The sequence below is a fragment of the Hibiscus syriacus genome, unplaced genomic scaffold (assembly GCF_006381635.1).
Source record: "Hibiscus syriacus cultivar Baekdansim isolate YM2019G1 unplaced genomic scaffold, ASM638163v2 tig00112231_pilon, whole genome shotgun sequence".
NCBI lineage: Eukaryota > Viridiplantae > Streptophyta > Magnoliopsida > Malvales > Malvaceae > Hibiscus > Hibiscus syriacus.
Genome location: NW_024063276.1, coordinates 2,111,188 through 2,135,950, shown reverse-complemented (window position 1 = coordinate 2,135,950; position 24,763 = coordinate 2,111,188). Strand labels below are relative to the sequence as shown.

Below are 24,763 nucleotides of genomic sequence, written 5' to 3'. Positions count from 1 at the left end.
TTGGAAATCGAGGAATTCAATTGTTTTTTAATTCGATTTGGTCTCTCATTCCGGGGGTCGTTAGTTGGATGAGGTTGAATTCTTCTTCTTAGCAAGGTTTAGGCTGGCTTCATGGTTTCTAGCGAAGAATAAAGGGGTGTATATTCTTAAAGACTCTTATTTCAGACCCGTCCTTAGGGGACACTTGTTCCTCCCATTCTAATATGATTGTGTCTACTATTCCTTGGCATCCTCCTCCTATGGATTTTGTGAAAATTAATGTTGATGCAGCTACGACTAAGGATTGGAAGAAGAGCGATTTAGGAGGAGTTTTAAAAGAGTCCTCTGGATCTACATTAGGGACCTTTAAGGAGCCAGCTGGTCCGAGGCCTCCAACATTTATGGAGTAAAAAGCTATTCAAAAGGGCCTACTCTTCTATGCTGATTTTAGGGAGACGATAAAGGACCGACTGATTATTGAAAGTGACAGCAAGATGGCAGTGGATTGAGTTAAGGGAGTTGAATTATGTCTTGATGTTTATGCTTATTTGGTTAGAGACATTGTTCACTTGCTTAATGTGTTTGAAGGCGTGGTTAGATGGGTAAATAGGACAACAAACTTAGAGGCTGATGTCTTAGCTAAAGAAGGAATTGGTTGATTAAAATGTTGATGTATAAGGGTCACAAGGTTGCCTTGTGTTTATCTGCCTGTGTCTAGTGCACTTATAGGGATGTATTTTATGTATACTATTGTTATGTTCAATAAAATCCTAAGACACTCTTTTCCTCCTTCCACTGATTAAGGAGCTTACCTACAAGCACCGTTAATCAAGAGGGAGGTTTTTAACGAGGCCTGAAATTCTTATCAAAAAAAAATCACCTAAGTGCTCATTAAAATATTCCGTTCCATTGTCAGAATGTAAAATACTAATCTTGGTTTGAAATTGGTTTTCAATCAGTGTAAAAATTTTTGAATAAATCTCACGTCAGACTTTTTATTCATTAGATAAATCAAACATAACCGTGTGTGGTCATCAATAAAAGTAACAAACCACCTTTTACCAGAAATAGTAGTAACTTTAGAAGGGCCCCAAACATCACTATGAATCAGATAAAAAGGTTTGGAGGCCTGATAATCTTTTGGTAAATAAGGGGAACGACGGTTTTTTGAAAAATGCAATTTTTATAATGAAAACAATCAATTCCTTTAAATAATTCTGGAAATAAGTGTTTCAAATAAAGAAAACTAGGATGTCCTAGTCTATAGTGCCACATCATTATTTTCTCTCGAACAAAAATTGAACTAGTACCATTAAAGCTCTGAACTTTTTTATTACTGATAGATACTTCATCAAAGTAATAAAGACCTTCAATCATCCTAGCACGTCCAATTATAATCCCCGAGTTCCGGTCCTGAAATTCACAATATGATTCAAAGAAGGTAATGTAACAATTAGAATCTCTAGATAGTTTACTGACAGACAAAAGATTGCAGGCTAATTTAGGGACATGAAGAACATTATTGAGATTAATTTTTTCTGTCAGTTTAATGAGTCCTTTTCCTGCAATAGTTGAAAAACTAACATTAGCTATTCTAATTTTTTTCATTTCCAGGGCAAGGTGAATAGGTATTAAATAAATGAGAAAAACTAGTCATGTGATCTGAGGCTCCGGAATCTATTATCCACGGAGAGGAATTTGGACAAGAAAGGGCTTTAGGATTACTACCTGTTTGTGCCAAAGAAACACTAGGAATACCGGATGAGAAATTGGATTTTATCAGTTTCAAGAGTTGATCAATCTGCTCTTTGTTGAAGGGACAAGGGACCTGAGTCAGCTTCACTTGCCGTAGGAATTCCACGATTCTTTTCTCCTTGCTTGTTGCTTTTCCAGTTAGCAGGTTTGCCATAAATTTTCCAACATGTCTCACGTGTATGGCGGGGTTTGTTGCAAAAATCACACCAGACCCATGGTTTTTCATCAGGCCTGCGCTGGTAGTTTGCTGCCGTGTAGGCTGCAACATCACTCAATAAGGCAGAATTTTCAATAAGGTTGCCTTAGATCTCACGCAAAACTTCATTTAGGGAATGGTAAATCTATTTCCTTTTGGAATGATTCTTGGCTTGGGGATTTTCCATTGAAACTGCTTTTCCCTGGAATTTTTGCTCTCTCTTCAAATAAAGAGGGTAATGTGGCTGATTTTGGATGCTTTAAATTGAGTGGATGGGAGTGGAATATCAAGACTAGGAGGAATCTTTGTGATTGGGAAGTGGAGCAGTTGGTTGAACTATTGGATAGACTTAGACATAAAACTGATTTATTCTTTGTAGGACAGTTTGCTATGGGATGAGTTAGGAGAGGAAGTGTTTTCTGTAAAAGCATGCAGAAGAACTTTTTACTCTTCTAATGTCGAATCATTTCCATGGAACAAATGTGTTTGGATGGGCCTAGTCCCTCCTAGAGTGGAGGCATTCCTTTGGCAAGTTGCACATAAGAAACTAGCGATGAGAGTGGAATTGAAGAAAATGGGGGTTCCTATAGGGGATGATATTTTATGCCCTTTATGCAATCAATGGCAAGAATCTGTCCAACATCTTTTCATCTCCTGCCAGGTTACGTGGGAATTGTGGTACAGAATTATTACCTTTTGGGGTATTCAATTAGCTTTTCCTTCTGACCCACCCTCCCTTCTCAGTTCATGGTCTGATTTGAGCCTTATTCGACTATTTGGAGGTTTATCCCAGGGGCAGTCTTATGGCCAGTATAGAAGTTTAGAAACAAAATTATATTTGACAGAGGAAAGATGGACAGATTCTCTCTTTTCTTCATAGTTTGGCTCAGGTTAGCGAAATGGTTCCTAGCAAAGTTTCCTAATCTCTCTATTCAGGTGGATTCTTTAATAGGTTACCCTTCATTGGCAGACAACCTTTCAGATGTTAAAGAGTTTATTAGACCGGTGGTTTGCTGGAGTCCTCCAACAGATTTTTTTAAGATGAATGTGGATGGAGCGGTTAGTAGTGTTGGGATGACTGCTGGAATTGGGGGTATTCTTAGAGATTGGAATCAGACTGTGTTGTTTTCTTTTTCAGAAAATGTTGGTCCTAATCCTATCATCATAGCAGAGCTGGAAGCTATCAAAAAAGGAATAGACACCTTTGTTTCCTCAGAATGGATATCAAAGGGATGACTCATTGTGGAAAGTGATTGTAAATTAGTTGTGGAGTGGATTAAAGATCAAGTCAGTGTTCCTACTTTTCTTATAAATTTTGTTAAGGAATTAGTGTCTTTGGTTGCTGTGTATGAGATTATTGTGAGGTGGATTCCGAGGAGTTGTAACTGCGAGGTTGATTTACTAGCAAAGGAGGGGATTGGGTGATAGTTTTCCTTGTATTATTTAGCTAAGGTGTTTTTCAGTAAGGTATTATAGGAGTGTGTTTAAGTTTTATGTAATTGGCAGGATTGTTTTAAGTCTTATGTAACTTTCTTGATATCAATATATTGTGGCACTCTTTTCCTCCTTCCGCTAGTTGGTTCTTACCTTATGGTATAGGACCTCTAAGAGGGAGGTTTTTAATGAGGCCACCTATTCCTATAAAAAAAGACATATAAAGCAATATAAAACTTAGAAGCATAAAAATAAGATGTGAACAAATAATAGTGTTTTTGGAGTATAACAAATAAGACTGAACTTGTTTAGAAGCATAAAAATCCAAATTCAGAAAAAACAAAATGATTTGTACTGATTAAGATGTGAACAGTTCATTATAGGAATAACTTCTGTTTATAAAATTATGTAGAAGCAGGGTATGAAACCAACAGTAGACTCCAAAAGGCATAGCATATTATCCATGATGTCGTTTCCCTCTCTTATAACTTTTCCGTCACACCAAACAATATTAACTCAAACTATCACCTTTTGAGGGGAGGGAGAACCCCTGACCCTTGAGAACAATGTCCAACTCCCTCCAGTCGAATGATAAAAAGTTAAGAAAATGATAATGCCCTCATTTTCAATAGAAACTAAACTCTAAACGTCCGTTTAATTTGAAAAAGAAAATCAGAAAGCAATCGCAACACTTGACAATTTAATCATTGCTATTGATTGGAAACTTTAATCAATGAGATACACTTTGCATAGATTACTATCTAAATCAAGAACAAACAATGTAAAGAACAAGTTACAGAGTGATCTAAAGCTGACCTTCTCTATTAGGACCCAAAACTATTTCAGTGCCAGATTTGATTTTGATGACATCTCCGCTTTGGACAACAGCATCATCAACAAGCATATCATTTGAACTGCAGTAGCTCAATGCATAAGTAGAAAAGAGAAACAAGTTAGAAAAGTTGTGTACGTAGTAATAATAGGTGAAACAGAATACAAGATTTACAATGGAGACCACTATACATCTATGCCAGAGCTACTGAAACCCTGTCCTAACTAATGTTACCTGGTTCGCTGATCGGTCCAGTACAAGGAACAAAAACTATAACGTAATTCGATAGGGGTACTCTGCTTTGGTTCAATTAGTAGGAACGAAATACAAGTTATTGGAACATAAAACGTTTTTCTGGAACTTATATGTATAAATTTTGTGTTTATATAAACACATAACTCTAAATTAATAACTCTAAAATTGGTTAACTGTCAACAATTTTATGATAAAAAAAACTATGAGTGGGAGAGCTAGAGAGAGAGTTAGAGAGCAGCGGGTAGCGAACTTCTCTTCAAACAGAGATAGAGTGCTATCTAGAGGAGTATCATGGGTAGCGTTCGTAGATAATCTTAGTAGGGGTGTGCATAGAAGTGCTTTATGGAATCGATTTAACGTTCATGGCAAGGTGATTAAGTTGTATATTCCGTTCGTTAATAGGAGACCTAATTATAAGGTCAGTATGTTTGCTTTTGTTCATTTTGCAAGCAAGGAGGATTTGCTGAAGGCAGTGGAACGGATGAATAATGTTGTGGTCGATGGGAGGAGAATACTGGTATCGATTGCGAAATATCAGAGAAATAGTGCTGCGAGAAGCTTGAAGCAAAATAGTGTGTTGGGGTTTAGAGATGCAGGTGCAGAGGAGTTGAAAGGAAAAAGACCAATATCCCGGATGGATGTTGTAGAGAGAGAGGAGCTGTTGAATAAGTTTCATGATGTTAGAACTTACAAGGATACGGTGGTGGGGGTGAAAAAAGGTGATGGTCATCATTTGTGCAACGTAGGAGATAAGAGGGAGGTGAAAAAGCCTATGCAAGTGTTTATTCCAACGGAGGAGAGGAGATGGCTGAGGTCGTCTTTAACAGGCATTTGTAAGGCGATCTTCGAAGTGGAATTTGTGCAAAGGGCATTAAGGAATAAAGGATTCAATGTAAAGGTGGTCAGGTGGGGATATACAAAAAATGCTTGTTTGATCGTCTTCAACACAGTGGAGGAGAAAGAAGCATCGATAGAAGAGAAGTGGGAGGCTTTGTCTTTCTGGTTTGAAAGGTTGTAATCTGTTATGGAGGAGAATTCCGTCCCTTTAGCCTACTGTGTTGTTTCCTTGTTAGGTGTTCCATTAAATTGTTGGACGGTGCCATTCTTCACCAATTTGGCATCGAGATGGGGCAAGCTAGTGAAGATTCATGAGCAAACAGTTCAAAAAGTGGATTGCAGGGTGGCTCATATGTTGCTAAGGGTGGAGAGTGCTTTTGACATTCCTTCTCATGTTTCCATTAACACGTATGGAAGATCGTTTATCATTAAAATTAAAGTGGAAGGGAGTGAAGATTTTTTTCCAGAGTTGGACGATGTGGTTGAAGATAACGGAACAGTGGCTTCTCGGGAGGAGAATTCGCCGGACTGGAGCCAGCGGGATGTCCAGGAGGGACAGGAAGAGCAGTTGGGTGATCAGTCCTTGTTAGACTCTCAGGACAGGGCTGAAGCATGGGTACGAGGTGATAAACAAGGGGTTGATACGGTTATCGATGGAAATTTGAAAATAATAGAAGGGACAAAACATATGTTGGCTGTTGACTTTTGTTCTACGGAGGTAGCAGCAGTAGGTGATGTTCCCAGTCAACAGAGAGTGTCAGAGGATTTTAATGAAGAAAGAGAAAAGGAGAGAACCGTGGAAGGTGTCACCTTGGGCCAGGATAAGGGTGTACAAGATAATGGGCTTAATACCAGCTTGGTCTGAAGTTAAACAAGTGGGCCTGATCAAGGGATTTTAAGGTCGAATACTGTTCGTATCCAATCTGTAGAAATGGCAATTGGTGATCAATCTGCTTTAAACTTGCAGAATCGGTCTATATCACCGGCGAGGCATCGTCATACTGGGAAATGTGCGTCAGTAAGTAATATTGAAAGAGATTTTTATAAGAATGTTTATTCTAGGAGGTGGGAAGTTAAGAGTTGCAATGGCAAGGAGTTAGCTTCCTTTGCAGAGAATGAGAATGAGGGGGTGGCAGAGGCATTGGAGTGTTGGAATGTGTCCAAATTGTTGGGGGTGAAATTCAAAGGAGAGGAAGCTTTTATGGCTAAAATGGTTCCAATGGTGAATGAAAGTAATTCGAAGGACGGTCAGTAGTTGTAGCTGGGTTGTAAGGTTATGATATATTAATGATGGTTGAGTGGTCGATGATGTCTTGGAATGTTAGAGGTTTGGGTAGGAGAGTGAAAGCTTGAGCTATTAGGAGGTTTGTTGATGAGAAAAGACCTACAATTTTATTTCTGCAAGAGTCCAAATTGGAGGTTGCCAGTCATTTGTTAGTGAGGAAAATGGGGGGAAATTACTTACTGGATCGACAATAGCTACTTCCATAGGTTCTGCTGGTGGATTAGTAACCTTGTGGAATTAGAAGGAATTTGTGATGGAAGATGTAGTCATTTATAGCAGATTTGTTGCAATAAAAGGGACTATGGAGGGACTCTCAGGAAGTTGCTGTTTCATTAATGTGTATGGCCCTAGTGTGGATGCAGAGAAAGAGACATTTTTTAGGGAGTTATTATCTTTTTTGGATAACGTGGATTGTCCATTATGCTTAGGAGGAGATTTCAATGTAGTTTTGTCACAGGAGGAGAAAGGAGCTGTGAATTCGTGTCTATGAATATTTTTAGGGATTTTGTGAGCAAGGCAAATTTACTCGATTTGCCACTGTCTGGAGGCCGTTTTACATAGTGTAATAATAGGGAAGTTCCTACGTTTGAGAGGTTGGACCGTTTTTTGGTTGATCAGAGATTAGTAAGTTTGTTCCCGAAGCTAAGTCAATCATTGCAGCCAAGGTTCGTTTCCGATCATAATATTATTCTGCTGGAGAACAAGGATTGCAATTGGGGCCTGAAGCCGTTTAGGTTGTTTAACTATGTTATGCAGGAGGAGGGTTTTACTGAGATGATGGATAAGGAGCTGAATATTTGTAAAGAGGAAAAGGGGAATCCCATGTCTAAGGTTCTTAAGCGGGTGAAGGGCGTGGTAATGAGATGGTTATTTAGAGTTGCCTGGAAAATTTAACTGTTGGAGAAAAGAATTCAGGAAATGGAGTTGGATCTGCAACAAGGCCTTCCCTCAGTGACAATGAGGTCAATAATTGAAGCAAAGAGAGATTTATGGGAGCTCCAAAAGAAAGAAGAATCGATTTGGTTGCAAAAATCGAGACTGAAATGAAGAATGGAGGGAGATAAGAACACCAGATTTTTCCACCATTCTGCTATAGTTAGAGGGAGAAACAACGGCATTAAGTCCCTTATAGTGGGGAATGAAGCCATAGAAGATCCTACCTTAATTAGAAATTCTGTGATGGAGTTTTTCAATGGTCTGTTTTCTCAGGAAAATTCTTTGGAGGCTGAGGATATAAATCTGGAATTTTTAAAATTATCGGAAGGGCAGAGGTTAGCACTTCAAAAGCAATTTTCGGAAGAAGTTTGGAGAGTAATTGCTGATTCGGATAGCAACAAAGCTCTTGGCCCAGATGGTTTGAATTTAGGTTTTTTCAAGAAATTCTGGTCTAATTTGAAAGATGATATTATGCTGTTTTTTAATGACTTTTTCGAGGGGAAGGAGTAGGACTTGGAGGTGAATTATTCCTTTATTTCTCTTATTCCTAAGAAGATTAACCCAGAGGGGATGGGGGATTTTAGGCCAATTAGCCTTGTGGGAGAACTATATAAAATTTTGTCAAAGGTCTTGGCTAGGAGGTTCAGTTTGTGCATTAATGACATTATTAGTCCGTCCCAATTTGCATTTATTCAAGGGAGAAACATTCTGGACTGTTCCTTCATAGCAAATGAAGGAATTGACTTCTGGAGGAAGAAAGGGTTGAAGGGGGTGGTCTTTAAGGTGGATTTCAAGAGAGCATATGATTCAGTTGATTTTGTTGAAAATATTGGGTAAAATGGGGTTTGGCGAAAAATGGCGTTCTTGGATGTATCAGTGTATGTCAACAGCTTCTATTTCTGTTCTACTGAATGGGACTCCTACTGAGAAAATTCATACAAAAAGAGGTCTTAGACAGGGATGTTCGTTATCACCCTTGTTGTTTAATTTGGGTGGTGAATTGCTTCATTTGCTGTTAACTAAAGCAGAGGATTTGGGACTGTTTTCGGGTTTTGAGTTAGGAGTTCAAGATCGTTCATTCAAGCTCTCGCACCTACAATTTGCGGATGACCTTATTATTTTTTCAAAGGCTTCAATTCGGGATTTGAAGAATGTTAGAAGGGTGCTTTAGATTTACGAGTTATTGGTGGGGTTGAAGATTAATCTAGTCAAGAGCAGAATTTTTGAAATTAATATTGAGGATGATGTGCTTGTTGATTGGTCTAAGGAAATTGGATGTTTAGTGGGTAAGTTTCCAGCAGATTATTTAGGCTTGCCTCTGGGGTCTAAGAGAAATTCTGTTGCAATGTGGGAGCCAATCGTGCAGAATTTTTATAATAGGTTGTCTGGTTGGAAGACAAATTCTCTAGCATTAGCAGGGAGGGTGGTGTTGATGAAATCTGTTTTGTGCTCTCTTCCCACTTATTTCCTTTCTTTATTTCGAATTCCAGTTTCGGTGCTGCATAAATTAAACTCTATAATGGCTGCATTTTTATGGGGGGTCGACTGATAAAAGAGACATACATTGGGTGAACTGGGGATTGGTCAACAAGCCGAGAAGGTTGGGGGTCTAGGGATCCCAACTTAGCTATTCTGAACAGAGCATTGTTGGGCAAATGGGTATGGAAGTTTGCCTCTGAAAAGGATTCTTGGTGGAAGAGAGTAGTTTGTTGTGTGAATAATTTGGACCTGAACTCCAAAATGTTAGAGAGTTCTTTGACTGCTCGTGCCTCTTGGATTTGGAGAGGAGTGATTAATAACTTCTTTTCCAATGATGGGTTTGGTGACTGCATTAGGAGTAATTTGCGGTGGAAAACTGGAAATGGCCATTATGTGGTATTTTGGAATGATGCTTGGTTGGGAGAAGTCCCCCTCAAAGATTTGTTCCCTAGATTGTATGCTCTTTCGACGAATAAAGAGGGGAAAGTAGTGGAGTTTAGGGAGAACCATGCTGCAGGCTGAGTGTGGGATATTCAATTCAGAAGAAATCTGGTGGATTGGGAGATTGAACAATGGTTGCATCTGATTTCTATGCTGAATAACATCTCTTTGTCTCATGACGAGGAAGATTGCTAGATTTGGTTAGGGAATGGAGAGGGATGCTTCTCTACTAATTCATGTATCAAGATTTTCTTTGACTTGGATGGTATTGAGGGGAATCAGGATTTTTGGGACAAGAATATTTGGGTAGGGATAGCTCCTCCTCGTGCTGAAACCTTCTTATGGCAAGTAGTTCATCAGAGAGTGATGGTTAAGGAGGAATTGTTAAAGCGTGGAGTGGCTGGAATTGAAGATCCCTTATGTTCGTTGTGTGGCAGATTTGGGGAAACTGTTTTTCATCTTTTTTTGCATTGTGAGGTTGCTTGGGGACTGTGGGCCAGATTTTTGAATTTGTTGAATGTTGCTTAGGTGATTCCTAATAAACCCTTAGACTGTATCACTCAGTGGGATGAGCTTCTTCCGAACTCTAGTATTTGGAAATTCATTCCAAGGGAAATCTTGTGGACGGTTTGGAAAATCAGGAACGAAGTTATCTTTAAGAATGGGAAGCTGGATGTGGTGTTGTTGTTCTTTATTGCTCGTTTTAAAATAGTTTCTTGGTTTGCTGCTAGTTTTGATATGCAGATTCCTTTCGACTCCCTTGTGGGTGACTTAACACTTGCTGATTCAATGGTTAGTCACAAAGCAAGATCCCAACCTTCTTGCTGGGTTCCTCCTCCAGTTGAGTTCATTAAGATTAATTTTGATGGAGTAATGGTGAAGGGGTGGAACAAAGGTGGTATAGGAGGTCTGATTAGGGACAGCAGTGGTAAGTTGATTCACTGGTTTTCTGAAAAGGTTGGGGGTGGTCCTCAGATTATGGCAGAACTTTTGGCGATTAAGAGGGGGTTGCGCTTGCTTATTGATTCTGGTGAGGTTCTTAATCAGAGGATTATTTTAGAATCGGATTCTACTAACGCGCTGAAGTGGATCAAAAATCCGGAATTAAGCACCCCTTTATTCCAATCATTGGTGAAGGAGATCGTCTCTATTATGGAAGGGATGGATATTATGTTAAGGCTTATCTTGAGAGCTGCCAATTGGGAAGCGGACAGATTAGCTAAAGATGGTATAGGTTGATTAGCTGCCTTTGTATTTGGGGAGTTGGAGTGTATGTTTCACTTTGTTTCTGTAGGTTTTTGTTCTCAGTCTTATGTAATTAGTGTCTAGGCTTTCCAGCTGATAGTGGTTTTTAAGTCTTATGCTTTCTGGGAAGGTTTAGTTTGTTGTAAGGGTTGGCAATGTATTATTCTTCTGATCAATAAAATTATAGGCGCTCTTTTCCTCCTTTCAATGTCCTTCATGTTACTTTCATAACATGGAGGGTAAATAGGGGGTTTTTAATGAGGCCTCATCTTCTATAAAAAAAACAATTTTATGATAAACTATATATCAAGGGGATAATTAGTTTTACTGAATTGGATCACTAATATTCCCAAATTTGGAACTGAGTACACCAATTCAAAATTCTCTTGGGAGATAGTGATTTCTGGTAACAGAGGTCCTAAAGTTACTTTGATTACACCAATTCAAAATTCTCTTGGGAGATAGTGATTTCTGGTAACAGAGGTCCTAAAGTTACTTTGATGATTCATTTCATTTGATATCATTTGTTAGTCCTACTCTATCTCTGTAACTACTTTGTTGCATCATATAAACTTCTATGGGCCAAGAAATCAATCTTCACACTCCACGAATAACTTCATTAAAATTTCCTCAAAGCAAAAAGGCAGGTAGAATTATATGATTGATCATATACATTATCAAACAACAGGGAAGAGAAGTCTGGTTGTATGCACGTTTTTCTTTCGGAATGACAATAAGACCAACATTTACAGATTATAACAGGTAGCTCGATCAAGACAAGCCTTTATTCATGACATATAATACAACCTTCTTAGCTACCGGAAAAAGGAAGCAGACACAGGTTAGTGAGTGATTTGTAGATACCTTTTATTTTGCATCATCGCGGTTAACATATTCACATTCCTTGTTATTTTGCACCAGTCATGCTTCACTTGGGAAGAGAGTGTGATTTGAGAACTTACAATAATCTCATCTGAACATATCTCAATATCCGACTCTTGCAAACCTAACGGAACTGCAAAAATTAAAACTTTATGAATATTCAGAGCCATATTGGAAAAGAAGTCGCCAAAAATCTACAGTAAAATCCTCATTCAAGTATTCCATCACAGGCAAAAGAATCATCATGCCAAAAAACCATTTTTTGTGTCGAAGTCCGACATTTGATTCTTTGAGAGCTCCTCGTATCAGAAATTATCCTAACTGTATTAATAATTGTCGCAATGAGAGCTACATAATATCCAACAAAAATGGTACATTTTAGCAATAAGCCAAGAATCGAAGGTAATGAAGATGTAAGACTTGTCCTGAAACTTGATACGGCAATTGTTTGCAGTTGAATCAAAGAAAAGCCAAGGGCTTGCCTAAATTAATGAACTACTTAAGCCATTTTTTCCGTTTCGGTAACAGAAAGTACGCTCGTTAAAGAGTCTATTTGAAATTATTCGATCAATAGTTTCAAGATTGAAACAGCATGATTTTACTTGGGGTTAAGCCAGAATAAACTTTTTTTCTCACATTTCAGTGCAATATACCCTCTGAATACAATCTAACTTAGAATTCCCAAATGAACGCATAAAAGGGAAAAGACAACGCAATAGAGTGACGATTGAACGAATAAAGAAAAGTTCTTTTTTTTTTTGGAAAAACAAAAATGATATAAGGATGGGAAATTGGGTGGGGAGGGGGTAATACCAAGCTTAGCCCAAATTTGGGAGGAGGGTTGTGACGCAGAACATTCCCCAACTTCTGCCATGAATCAAATGGAGGTGCTATCATGTAGAACTGCAGCCGGGGACTGGGTTGCTGTGGTTGTAGTTTCAGAGAATATGTAGTGTATTGTTTCTTCTATGACCGCTGGTATTTCAGTATTAAATAATAAAAAAGAAAGGCTTGCTGCGGAAGAGAATGGCTGACACTGAAGCGCAGCGCATAAAGTCAACGGTCAACACGGCGAGGTGTATGTCGTAGGGAGTACAGTACGCTTTTCCTAAATGTTATGGGTTAAATTGCACTCATGATCGTTTATGTTTGATTATGATCTATTATAATTATTTATTTTAATTCTAAATTAAAAATATTCTAGAATTTAAATAATTACCTATTGTTATAATTGATTATCACATTATTAGTTGACAATAAGTTTCCGAAAGTAATTCTTTTTTAGAATCTTTGTATGTATTTGATATGGATTTTAATAGATTACAACTTTGATTACTGCTAATTCTTTATTTTTAACACGAATTAAGTGTTTATGTTAAAGATATTATTATTATTTCTTAAATTTTGAGTTTAAATACTAAGAATACCAAATATACGAGTATTCAATATCAAATGGCTAATGAATAACCTTATTGACCCGCATGCATAATTATAACCCACGTACACAATTAACGAGTATTAAGTCTAACACGAACTACTTATATTTAGAATAAATACTATTTTTTAATCACTTTAATTTAATAAAATAAACACTCAGTTTACTGTACCTAGGTTTGGAGAGTATAGCTTCTTTCAACAAATCCAATTGATTAATAATAAATGAAAAAAATGTCTCAACCCACGTTTTGCCATGCTGTTAATCAGTTTGGGTTTCTGCTTTCTGGAACGCGATCGCCGGGACATTGCACCAGCGTCGAAAAGCGAACAACCATGGCCAGGTATTTTTGTTTAACGATTCACAGATCCACTTTAGGAGTTAGACCTGGTCTTTATTTCGAAGGTTTTTTTCTGCGTTTGTACTAGGGCTCTTGATGATTTTTATTCAGTTTCTGTATTGTGGGTTAGCAAGATAATTGCAAGTTCTGGAATGGTTTGTGATTACTTGGTTACAATCTATATTTTTTTGCTCTGCTGGATTTCTATCACTGCTCCCGTAGCATGGATGAGAAATTCTCTGGCTATCGACACCATTCCCATAGTGATTCGACGCGAGGCTCTGGTGAATGGCTATGGTTTTGTTGTTTTCTTGGATGCAGATACAGTCTGCTCCAAAATTTGGGCATTGACTTTGACCATTGGTTTTTAGAGTGTTCGGCGGTTTCTTTCGGGGAATGGATTCCTCCACAATGGCGGCGCGTGTGTTGCACACCACCCTTGGCGACGATGACTTCTTATTCCGTGATTATAGGTAGATGGATGGTTGCGTATCGGACTCAGACTCTCGCTATACAAAGGTTCAATAGATACCTAAGCTTTTACGACGCCCATACATGTCAGGCTTTGGAAAAACTATTTGATTGTTTCGACTCTTCACGTCATCTATAATTTAAGTGAACTTGAGTTATAAATTTGAAAATAAATTTTAAATAATTGTCTATTTTTTATTTACATATACGATTGAAGTGAAGATTTACCTTAAAAAAATGAGATAAAAAATTATTATTAGTTAGAATCACAAATGACTTGATGAATCGAAATCATTTAATAATTTGTTTAGACTTTGGCTACGAAACTTAGAGATCTGGCGTGGATAGTTATTAGGTTACAAACTATGAAAAATTATTAGATGGTCTCGGCGTACCATTTTATCCGCGGTCTTAATCAATAATAATTTCTCATCTCATTTTTTTCAAGGTGAATATTTATATCTTTCCTATATATAAATAAAAAGTCGGCAGTTATTTGGAAATTATTCTAGAATTTATGACTCTCTTCAATGTACCATGAATGATGTGGTGAGCCGGGACATAAAATAATTTCTTCAAACTATGGCAGTTTAGCTCAATTGTGCAATCTCACGTGGTCGTGTTTCCATAATGAAGGACACGTGAGTTTTTGCATGGGCCCTTGGCAAATGGGGTTTTCTAAACAAGATTGCTCTCTAACAATTACTCCCTTTCAAAAATGATTGTTTATGTATGTGCTACAATTTCAGTGGACTATCGTTTGGTCTAACGTGAGACCTGCAGTTAACTTTGCTTTCCACGCGAGACCTACGTACAAAACTATCTTCCTTACACGATCCATGCAACCAAAACAGAGACGTTTTATCTATTTAATTTCTATTGTATTGATTGGCTTATTGGTTAATCGGATAGAACAGTCGAAATCCCTTGATTTTCGTTACATTTTAAATTTTAAATCTAGTCAACTGGATTCCATTAGTTTAATAACTTCTCTGAGTATGTATTTATATGATTCAACGCTAAATCTAATGGAATGTATTTTAAATTTGGTTAAACTACGTAAATAATCACATAACTATGGTTTGGATCACGAAATGACCACCGTTTTCAAATTTACGTCAATATGACCATTGAACTATATAAATGGTTTCAATGTAGCCACTTGTCGTTAATATTTAACGAAAGTGTCTACGTGGCAGATAACAAAATTGTTATAACTAGGGAGCGGGTCCTTGTAAAATTATACATTCGCGGTGCTGGAATCATGCTTTATTTTCTTTCATTTTGGTCACTTCTTGTGTATGATTCGTTTCCTTGAATTTTTATTTAATGCAATTTAATCCTGATTCTGTTTTTAAATTGTCTAATGCCTTAATTTGAACATTGACTTTAAAATCTTTTATTCTAGTCATGTATTAAATTTATAGATTAAATCTCCTAGATTTTAGAATTAATCAATTCAATCGTCAAAATTAACTTTAATTCTTAATTTTTAATTAGATCATAATTTCAATTTAATTTAATCAATTTATTTCTCCAATTAAATTGTGATACATGTCGGAGAAATATTGGAGTTGACGTGTCATTTACTACCCCATCCTTCAGCTATTTGGAAACCAACCCTTTTGATAATAAACATGGACTTTGATGTTAATAAGAAAAGAAAAACATCACCACGCTTTTCAACCAATCTTCGTCAACATCTTTGTTAATAATTATATACACTACAAGAAAATATACCTTTAATGACACACGAACGATGACACACGCTAATTTATGACTTGCAAAAAATGTCATAAAAATGTCATGTTTTTTAAAATCTGAACGATTTATGACTTACAATAATGTGTGTCATATTTAATAGTCATAATCCAAAAAATTTAACAAAAACACGGAGTACACTTTTAATTGTGTGTAATCTGTAAAAGTTGTCTTTTAATTTCTCCCATTATTTTCATCATTTCCCGCTTCTTCCCCCCCCCCCGATAATCAGTTCATGCCGCATGCTTCCCCCTTTTTCTCTTTGCATCAGTCCACTAGTTTCGCAATTCTTAATCCCAAGACGTTGAGATGGGCTCAGCACAACAGTCTTGTCCGTTACCGTGGCTGATTATTTGTAAGACGAGAAGTTGCAGAGGAACGACAAAGTTTCCAAAAAAAATAATAGTAAAACCTTCTTGTAATTCGTTTAGGGTTTCAAACTTTAATCTCAGATAAACTTTCTTTAATCTCTTTTCATTTCCATTAAGAGTTTTCATTTTGTTGTTTTTTGTTTGGTTCTCAAGAAATGTAGGTAGGCAAAATATAGAGAGAGAGAGAGAAGACGTAGTTGTTTAATGATTTATATTTATAATTCTTGAACCTAAAATTATTTAAAATTAGTAAATACTGAAGCTCGGTTATATTACATTGCTTAATTTGATTAAACTTCTATGTTTTCGCCTTCTTTTCGTGGAAATAGAGAGCAGGCCAACAGGAGATAGTTTATTTCCATTTCAATTTTCTTTTGGTTTTTTATTTGATTTCCTAGTTGCATAACAGATTTTTTTTTCCACTGAATTTGATGATTTTAAGGTGTTTATGTGATAATTTTATGTTAATTTGGAAGATGGCGCTGGTTTGTTACACTGAAACCCAAACTATGGGGTGAAATGCTTTGCAAACTAGGGTTTTTTGAATGGTAAAAATGGGTCTTGAGGAGGGGACAAGAAATGGTGAAGGAATAGAGAGTGTGGAGGAAATTAAGTCCTCCAAGAGTAAACCAGTGGATAATGGGTTTGGATATGAATGTACGAATGATTCTGGTGATGGAAGTTCAGGAGAAAGTGAGAGTTTCCGAACATATAAGAGACGCAGGCAGTTAAGTTTGACTTTAAAGGTCAAAGTGCTAGATGGTGGGAAAGCATTGGCAAACCAGGTAGCTTTTGATAAACATGTATGAATATGTATGTTTACAGTTGTAGTTGTTAACTTTCTTTTGTTATTGTAATGTATAATGTTGAATGGGCATGGGCTTATTTCGGTACTTTTTACCTAGTTATAAGAGCTTACAGATTGTGCATTTGGGTCATTGAGAAAAAGATTAACTTGTTTGCAATCATATTGAAAGCTCTAATTTGAGACTATCCTATGGATACAAGGAGAAGATTTGACTGAGTTGTTGGGTACTTGAAAGAAAAATTCAAGCTATTGTATTAGGTTTATAAGTTTATAGCTATCGTGCATAGTATGTCATAAATATGTGAGCTTGTAATGCCTAGAAATTCACAATAATGGGTAGTTGTTACTCGTTGATGGTATTTTGGAACTCATGTGGTTTTTGGGTGGTTTTAAGTTTGGGGGTGTTATAACTCCATAAAAAGACTCAATTTCCAGTCTGTTGACTTAAGTTATTGCTCGTCTAAACAAAGTATGCATAGCATTTTAGTTACATTTAGTTGCATATAGGTTATATTAGCTTGTGGTGTATAAATTTTGCTTAGGTAATATTTATTTGGTTTGACTGATGCTGCTGAAGAGAAAGGGTTACTTGGATTGTGTTTGTACAGGAAACTTATAGAGGAAGAACATTTCAGTCGTGACAATGTAAATTTGCAAAGGCCAACGGAACATACGTAAACGTGAGGAGCATATTTATCCCGCCAAGGCAAGGTTTATCTGACGAAGTCTGAAGCAGGAGTTACGAAACTGCCTATGTCACAAGCCAGCTGGATGACCTACTTCACGTTCAAGCAAAGCCTTAATTATTCTGACATCCACCTTTCCTTTTTAGTCTGGACATTTAATAACAATTATTTAAGGAAACTCTAAAAGCATGCAAAGCCCTAGGAGATCTTTTCTTATAAATAATCAACCGTAGCCGACAAAGAAAGGAGGCAAGGAAGAAGAGAGAAGAGACTTACCCTAGGCGTGAGCAAGCAACTGTAGTGCTTCTTCACCGTCTACCCACCGACCTTCCTTGGTGTCCTCAATAGCCAGACTTTAGCAGAGCGATGATCAGGCCTCGAGAAAAGGTGATCGCCAAGGCAGGCGTAGTGCTGATCAGAATCGTCACGATAGAGCCCCCAATTTTGGGAGTCGTTCTTCCTTTATTCTTAACTTTTTATCTAGTTAGGGTTATATTAAACGTTGAATTCTGGATGATCTTTGATAACACTTGTCTAGTTTTATTTTACTTTAGCATTTTGCATACTTATTTTGCCACGACCAAACTTTTCTCCAATTGTTAAATCAATTCTTTGTCTTATTAGTTCTTAAGTTGATATTTAGTAGGACTTAGTTTGTGACATTAGTTCTAGTTGTGGTGAAAATATATTTTTCGACCAATCCCTGTGGAGACGATACTCACTTACCCTATATTACTTGAATCGATTATGTATAGTTGCATAGATTTGCTTGCCTTAACATATACATTTACAAGAGGTCATTCACACGCTTTGGAACACCATGAGCTATCATTAGCGATGAAGGCACGCATTTTGACAACAATTAATGATATGAAGTGCGACATATGATCGCTATGGCGTATCACCCTCAGACTAATGGACAAGCCGAAGTGTCTAACCGGGAAATTAAACAGATCCTTGAGAAAGTGGTCAACCCGATTCGGAAGGACTGATCGCCAAAGCTAGATGAAGCGTTATGGGCCTATCACACAGCATTCAAGACACTGCTGGAATGCCACCGTTTAAACTGGTCTATGGAAAGGAGTGTCATTTGCCTGTTGAACTTGAACATAAAGCCTACTGGGCCTATATAATGAAAAAACAAAACGATGTCATGATAGAAAAATATTACCGAGGCAATTTTATTCTGGACAACAAGTACTGCTCTACAATTCACGTCTTAAGTTATTCCCAGGCAAGCTAAAATCACGATGGTCAAGACCATTCATCGTAAATCAAGTCCATAATAATAGAACAATTGAAATCCAGAAAAAAATGATGGTTCCATCTTCAAGGTGAATGGGAAGAGGCTAAAAGAGTATAAAGGAGCCCCAGTCATGCGCGATAAACCGGCATCGTTGGCACCTGATGCCCAAGAGTTTAGCTTACTTACTTGAACAAAATTCGTTGCCTAGGCAACAAAAATTTGAATTCTGTACATAAATAAATTAAGTTATTTTCTGCTTTCATTATCCGTTTTGTTTTATTTCTTTATTTATTGTAGGTATACAAAGCAAACGTGGCAGCATGGGGAGATGGAGCATAAACGAAAAGAAAGGAAACCCTAGGGTAAAAAGGTTTAGGCGGCAGAATAAAGAGGGAAAGAAATCTTTTCCCCAACTTTACATCCAATCATATATTCCACATTCAATGCAAAATATTTTCCCCGGCTGTAAGGACAAAATTACCCCGAAACTACCCATTACTTTCAAAAAAAAAATTGTCCAACTCCTTCTTCTTCATCATCGTGCCTCATTCTCTCTACGAAGCAAGAAAATTTTTCTTTCTCTCAACAAAATCTTCTCATCGCCACCACTGATTTCACCATACTAACCAAGTAGCATGGTAAGATCAAGGAAAGCCCCAACCTCAACACCAAGCTTTTAGCACTTCCAAACAGCTGAAGCCGAAGCACATTTCAAAATACTCCAAAAACGTCAAGTGTATTTGAAAGATGGATTCGTCTTTCCAGTAGAGGATGAATAGCCATTTTGACCGGAGGTTATGGATGTGATAAAGAAACATAACTGGGAGAAGTTCGCTTGCCATCCCAAAGCACCATTAGATGCTCTTCTTGACCCTTGAACTTTTGTAAATAGTTTGCGGTAATATGTTGTAAACAATACTGGTGATAAATATTGAGGGGTTGGCAAGACAGGCTCATACGCTAGAGTGCATATTTGATACCAGCGCTTCTGTCATAAATAAGACAAATCCCATTATCTCTACCATGTATCACATGTGGCAAAACATATTGTTGAAAACATTTTGATGTTTCGATATAACAAATTAAGTATAAATGAATTTTAAGATTTTAAAATCTTTTTCGAAGTATATTCAATTCAATTATTCGAATATCAAAATATTACTCCAAGTTTTTCAAAGAATAATTTCAATCCTTACTAAAGTGTAAAATTGTGTTTTAAACTTAAAATATTTTTGAAACAATTTTTACAAAGTATTTCGAACCAAAATCCAGCCAAAAATCAATTTTATGAAGGGATGTACCGATGCACTCATTGATTCATCGATGCATACCCATTTTGAATGCATTTTGTGTACCGATGCACAAGCCATGCATCGATGCACTCTTGAATATTTTGAAATATCGAATGCATTTTGTGTACCTATGCACAGACCATGGATTGATGCACTCCTGGATCTTTTTAAACATCGAATATAATTAATGTACCGATGCACCCCTAGTGTACCGATGCACCCCTAGTGTACCGATGCACTAAGTCTTATAATGGTCAAAATATTTGAATTTTACACACAGTGTACAGATGCACCTTGACTATGCATCGATGCACACACGATCCCAACTATTTTATTAATTGATAATTACACACTAACGGTTCTATTGACTTCACCAATGATCCCCAACATTCAAAAGTAATCCAATGTGTATTTAAACAAGCTTAGGAGCCATTGATCAATAATAATTAAGAAGAGAAGCTAGAGAATCAAAGAGAACGCATCAAACCTCAAGTTTGATCATTTTTAAGCCTATTTCATTCAATATTCATTTTTTTCTTTCAAAAACACTTATTGTGCTCAATTGTATTATTCTTGAGTGTTCTTTATTTGTTCTAGAATTTTGCAAACATCTTGCCTTGTGAAGTTTTTCTGTAAGTTTGCAAATTTGTGTATTTCTCTTTGGGAGAGAGTGTTCTCAAGAATTTGGGGTATAATTCTTGAGGGAGTTGTAAGGTTACTCTTTGTCTTCAAAAGAAAGAACAAATTAGTGAATATGTTGGAAAATAATTAGTGTGGATAGCTAAGGTAATGGACGTAGACTTTGGTTGAGAAAGTCGAACTACTCTAAATCGCTGTGCAATTATTTTTAATTTTCTGCAAAAGCTTCCACCAAAAGTTTTAATTGTCAATTCACCCCCTCTTGGCTTTTTCGTCGATTAATTAACAATTGGTATCAAAGCCTTACTCATTTGAAGGGTTAATCGCCTCTTGAGTCGATTCAGGAAGAGTTATATCGATATTCAAGTCATCAATGGCCTCCACGTCAAATTTCGACTTTGCTCTTGATTCAATGCTCGTCAACAAGCCTCGTTTCTTCAATGGAGCAAATTATACTTATTGGAAGAATAGAATGAGGTACTTCATTCAAGCAAATGACATGGGAGCATGGAATATCATAGAAGACGAATACATCATTCCTTCCACTCATTCAAGATTGTGGAGTGAAGGAGAGAAAAGAATGTTCCAGCTCAACTCAAAGGCTATTCATATTACTTTTTATGCTCTTAGACTAGATGAATACGGGAGAGTTTCATCTTGTACAACCACCAAGGAGATATGGGATAAACTACAAGTCACTCATGAAGGCACAGACGAGGTAAAAGAATATAAAATTAGTCTTATAACTCATAGCTATGAAAATTTTAGGATGAAACCGGATGAAGACATCAAAGCTATGATGTATAGATGTATAGATTTTTCATGATTGTAAATGGTCTCAAATCATATGGAGAGATCATTCCAAATGAGAAGCTTGTAAGGAAGTTAGTTTACTCTCTTCCTAAAGCTTGGCAATCAAAGAAGACGGTGATCATCGAGGCTAAAAACCTAAAGTCTTTAACTCTTGACGAGTTAATTGGTTCTCTCCTCACGCATGAAATGATGCTTCAATATAAGGTAGACCTAAAAAAGATTAACGAGACAAAGAAGGAGACAGAGAAAAAGAAGAACGTATGAGTTGCTCTCAAATCCACAAGAGATGAGAGTGATTCGGATGAAGATGACAATGACGAGGAAATGGCATTATTTTCCAAACAGTTCAAAAAATTGATGAGGCCCAACTGAGGAAGAAAATTCAAACGAAATGAAGGCTTCAAAACTGAATCGAAAGAGAAAGACCCAATAATTTGCTACGAATGCAAAAAGCCAAGGCATGTCAAATATGATTGCCCACAATTGAAGAAAAATGGTCAATCAAAGAAGAAGCACAAGGCTCACGTGGCTACATGGAGCGATGATGAACAATTCGATGAAGAGGAACAAGAAGTAGCAAGCTTGTGCTTGAAGACCATCGGGGAAAGCTCTCAGGTAACCTCTAGCTCATTTAATTTCGAAGATTATTCTTTTGATGAGCTATTAGAGGAATATACTGGGTTGGCCTCGGATTATGAGAAATTATTTTTAAAATAAAAAAAATGATATTTCAAAAATGAAAAAATGAAAATAATCTCATATTCAAGACCAACAACGATCTTGAAAGTAAGATGAAAGAATTGCAAATCAAATTAGATGAATTTGAAAAGAAAAATATTGATTTGCATAACTTAGTTTCAAGAGTCAACGAAGATCATCAAAAGAAAATTGATGATCTTAAAGCTTCTTTTCATAAAGTTGGAACAAAACATTTTGAAAATAGAGAAAGTTCAAAATCTAACTTTGTTAGAAAAAGTTTTAAAAACTACAATCATAGAGGTCCCCAAAGAACCTCTATAGATAAAATCGTTAGGAGAATATGGGTTCCTAAAGAACTTATTACTACTAAAGATAAGGATATCCTACATAAATGGATACCTAAGGGGACTAGAATTTAAGAAACTAATGAATATGGACCCAAAAGAAAATGGGTACCAAAAATAAAAAATTAATCTATGTTTGTAGGAAAATGAACATTGCTACAAGGCGCAAAATACAAGATCAAACTCATGGTACCTTGATATTGGATGCTCAAGACATATGACCAGAGACAAGAGTCGGTTCATAGAGCTTAACAACAAAAATAGAGGAGATGTGACTTTTGGTGATAGTTCAAAAGGTCACATTAAAGGTATAGGTACTATAGGTAATACCTCTTCCATACAAATTAAAAATGTTTTATATTTGAATGGATTAAAGCATAATCTATTGAGTATTAGTCAATTATGCGATAAGGGATACAATGTCATGTTTGAAACTAATGGTTGTAAAGTAATCGATATTGCATCTATTCGGATAATGCTTGTTGGTCATAGAATAGAAAACATATACATGGTGCATTTAGATTCTATTAATATGACTAATTTATGCCTAGTTGCTAAGGATGAACATGATTGTTGGTTATGGTATAGGAGACTAGGAGATACTAGCATGAGTGTTTTACAACGACTAATTCAAGGTGATTTAGTAAAAGGGTTGCCAAAGCTAAAATTTGATAATGATAAAATTTGTGATGCATGTGCTAAAGGAAAACATAGAAGAGCTTCCTTTATGTCCATTAATGATGTATCAACTAGTAGAGTATTACAATTGATCCATATAGATCTTTTTAGGCCAATTAGGACTGTTAGCTTGGGTGGAAAATAATATTGCTTTTTATTGGTATATGACTATTCTATATATACTTGGGTTCTATTCTTAAGTACTAAAGATGAAGCATTAGAAAAATTTATCACGTTTTCAAAAGTAATCCAAAACGAAAAAGGTTACTCCATAATTAGTATTATGAGTGATCATGGTACTGAATTTGAAAATCTTGGATTTACTAATTTTTGTAATTCTAATGGTATTAGTCATAATTTTTAGCACCTAGAACCCCTCAACAAAATGGAGTTAATGAGAGGAAAAATCAAACTTTAGAAGAAATGGTTAGAACCATGCTTTGTGAAAACAATTTGATAAAATATTTTTGGGCGAAAGCCACAAATACCGCTTGTTATGTTATAAACCAAGTAATGATTAGGCCAATTTTAAAGAAAACACCATATGAAATTTTCAAAAATAAAAAGCCTAACATTAGTTATTTTTATCCTTTTGGATGTAAATGTTTTGTTTTAAACAACGGTAAAGAAAATCTTGGCAAATTTGATGCTAAAAGTGATGAATGAATTTTTCTGGGTTATTCCTTAAATTCTAAAGCTTATCGAGTATTTAATAAAATAACTTTAGTTGTAGAAGAGTCTATACATGTTGTTTTCGATGATAATCCCCTTCTGAGGAAGGATTCTTGTGTGAATGATAATGTAGGTATTGTAAAAGAAAATAACGTTAGACATGACGTTAGAGAATCATCATCAAAGGAAGAAACGAAAAATGAGGAAACACACGATGTTCTCGAGAATCCAACCATTGAAGAAAGGGAAATTTTTTACCCAAGAGAATACAACTATGTTAAGGATGGTGAAATAATAGGTGATCCATCCAAAGGGGTAACAACTCGATCTTCTCTTAGAAATATATGTAATTATGCTGCATTTATTTCATGCATAGAGCCTAAGAATATTAAAGAAGCATTAAATGATGAACATTGAATTATGGCTATGCAAGAAGAGTTAAATCAATTTGAGAGAAGTAAAGTATGAACATTAGTTTAAAGGCCTTGTCATAAATCTACTGTATGTACTAGATGGATATTTATGAATAAGCTTGATGAAAGTGGTAATAGAGTGAGAAACAAGGCTAGACTTGTTGCTCAAGGGTATACTCAAGAAGAAGGTATAGATTTTGATGAAACAAACGCTCCCATAGCTAGGATGGAAGCAATTAGAATGTTATTAGCATTTGAATGTTATTAGCATTTGAATGTTTCAATGAATTTAAATTATATCAAATGTATGTTAAAAGTGCATTTTTAAATGGTTTTATAAAAGAAAAAGTGTATGTGGAACAACCTCTTGGTTTTGAAGATTCAAAATTTCCAAATCATGTTTTAAAATTGAAAAAAGCACTTTATGGTTTAAAACAAGCTCCTAGAGCTTGGTATGAAAGATTGTCAAATTTTTTAATCGAAAAAGGTTTTTCAAAAGGGAAGGTTGACACTACATTGTTTTTAAAGAGAAAATGTAA

General features: G+C 36.2%; 1 protein-coding gene across 1 annotated transcript in view; it reads right to left on the bottom strand.

Moving 5' to 3' along the window:
- Nucleotides 1–12,500, bottom strand: part of LOC120176222 (E3 ubiquitin-protein ligase CHFR-like) — a 46,407-nt gene extending 33,907 nt beyond the window's left edge. The window contains exons 1-3 of the mRNA XM_039182684.1: nt 12,370–12,500; nt 11,539–11,689; nt 4,181–4,278 (exon numbers count right to left, since the gene is read on the bottom strand). Coding sequence (XP_039038615.1) covers nt 4,181–4,278; nt 11,539–11,689; nt 12,370–12,430 — 310 coding nt within the window. The 5' untranslated portion in view covers nt 12,431–12,500. The remainder of the gene's footprint in view (nt 1–4,180; nt 4,279–11,538; nt 11,690–12,369) is intronic.
- Nucleotides 12,501–24,763: the final 12,263 nt, after the last annotated feature.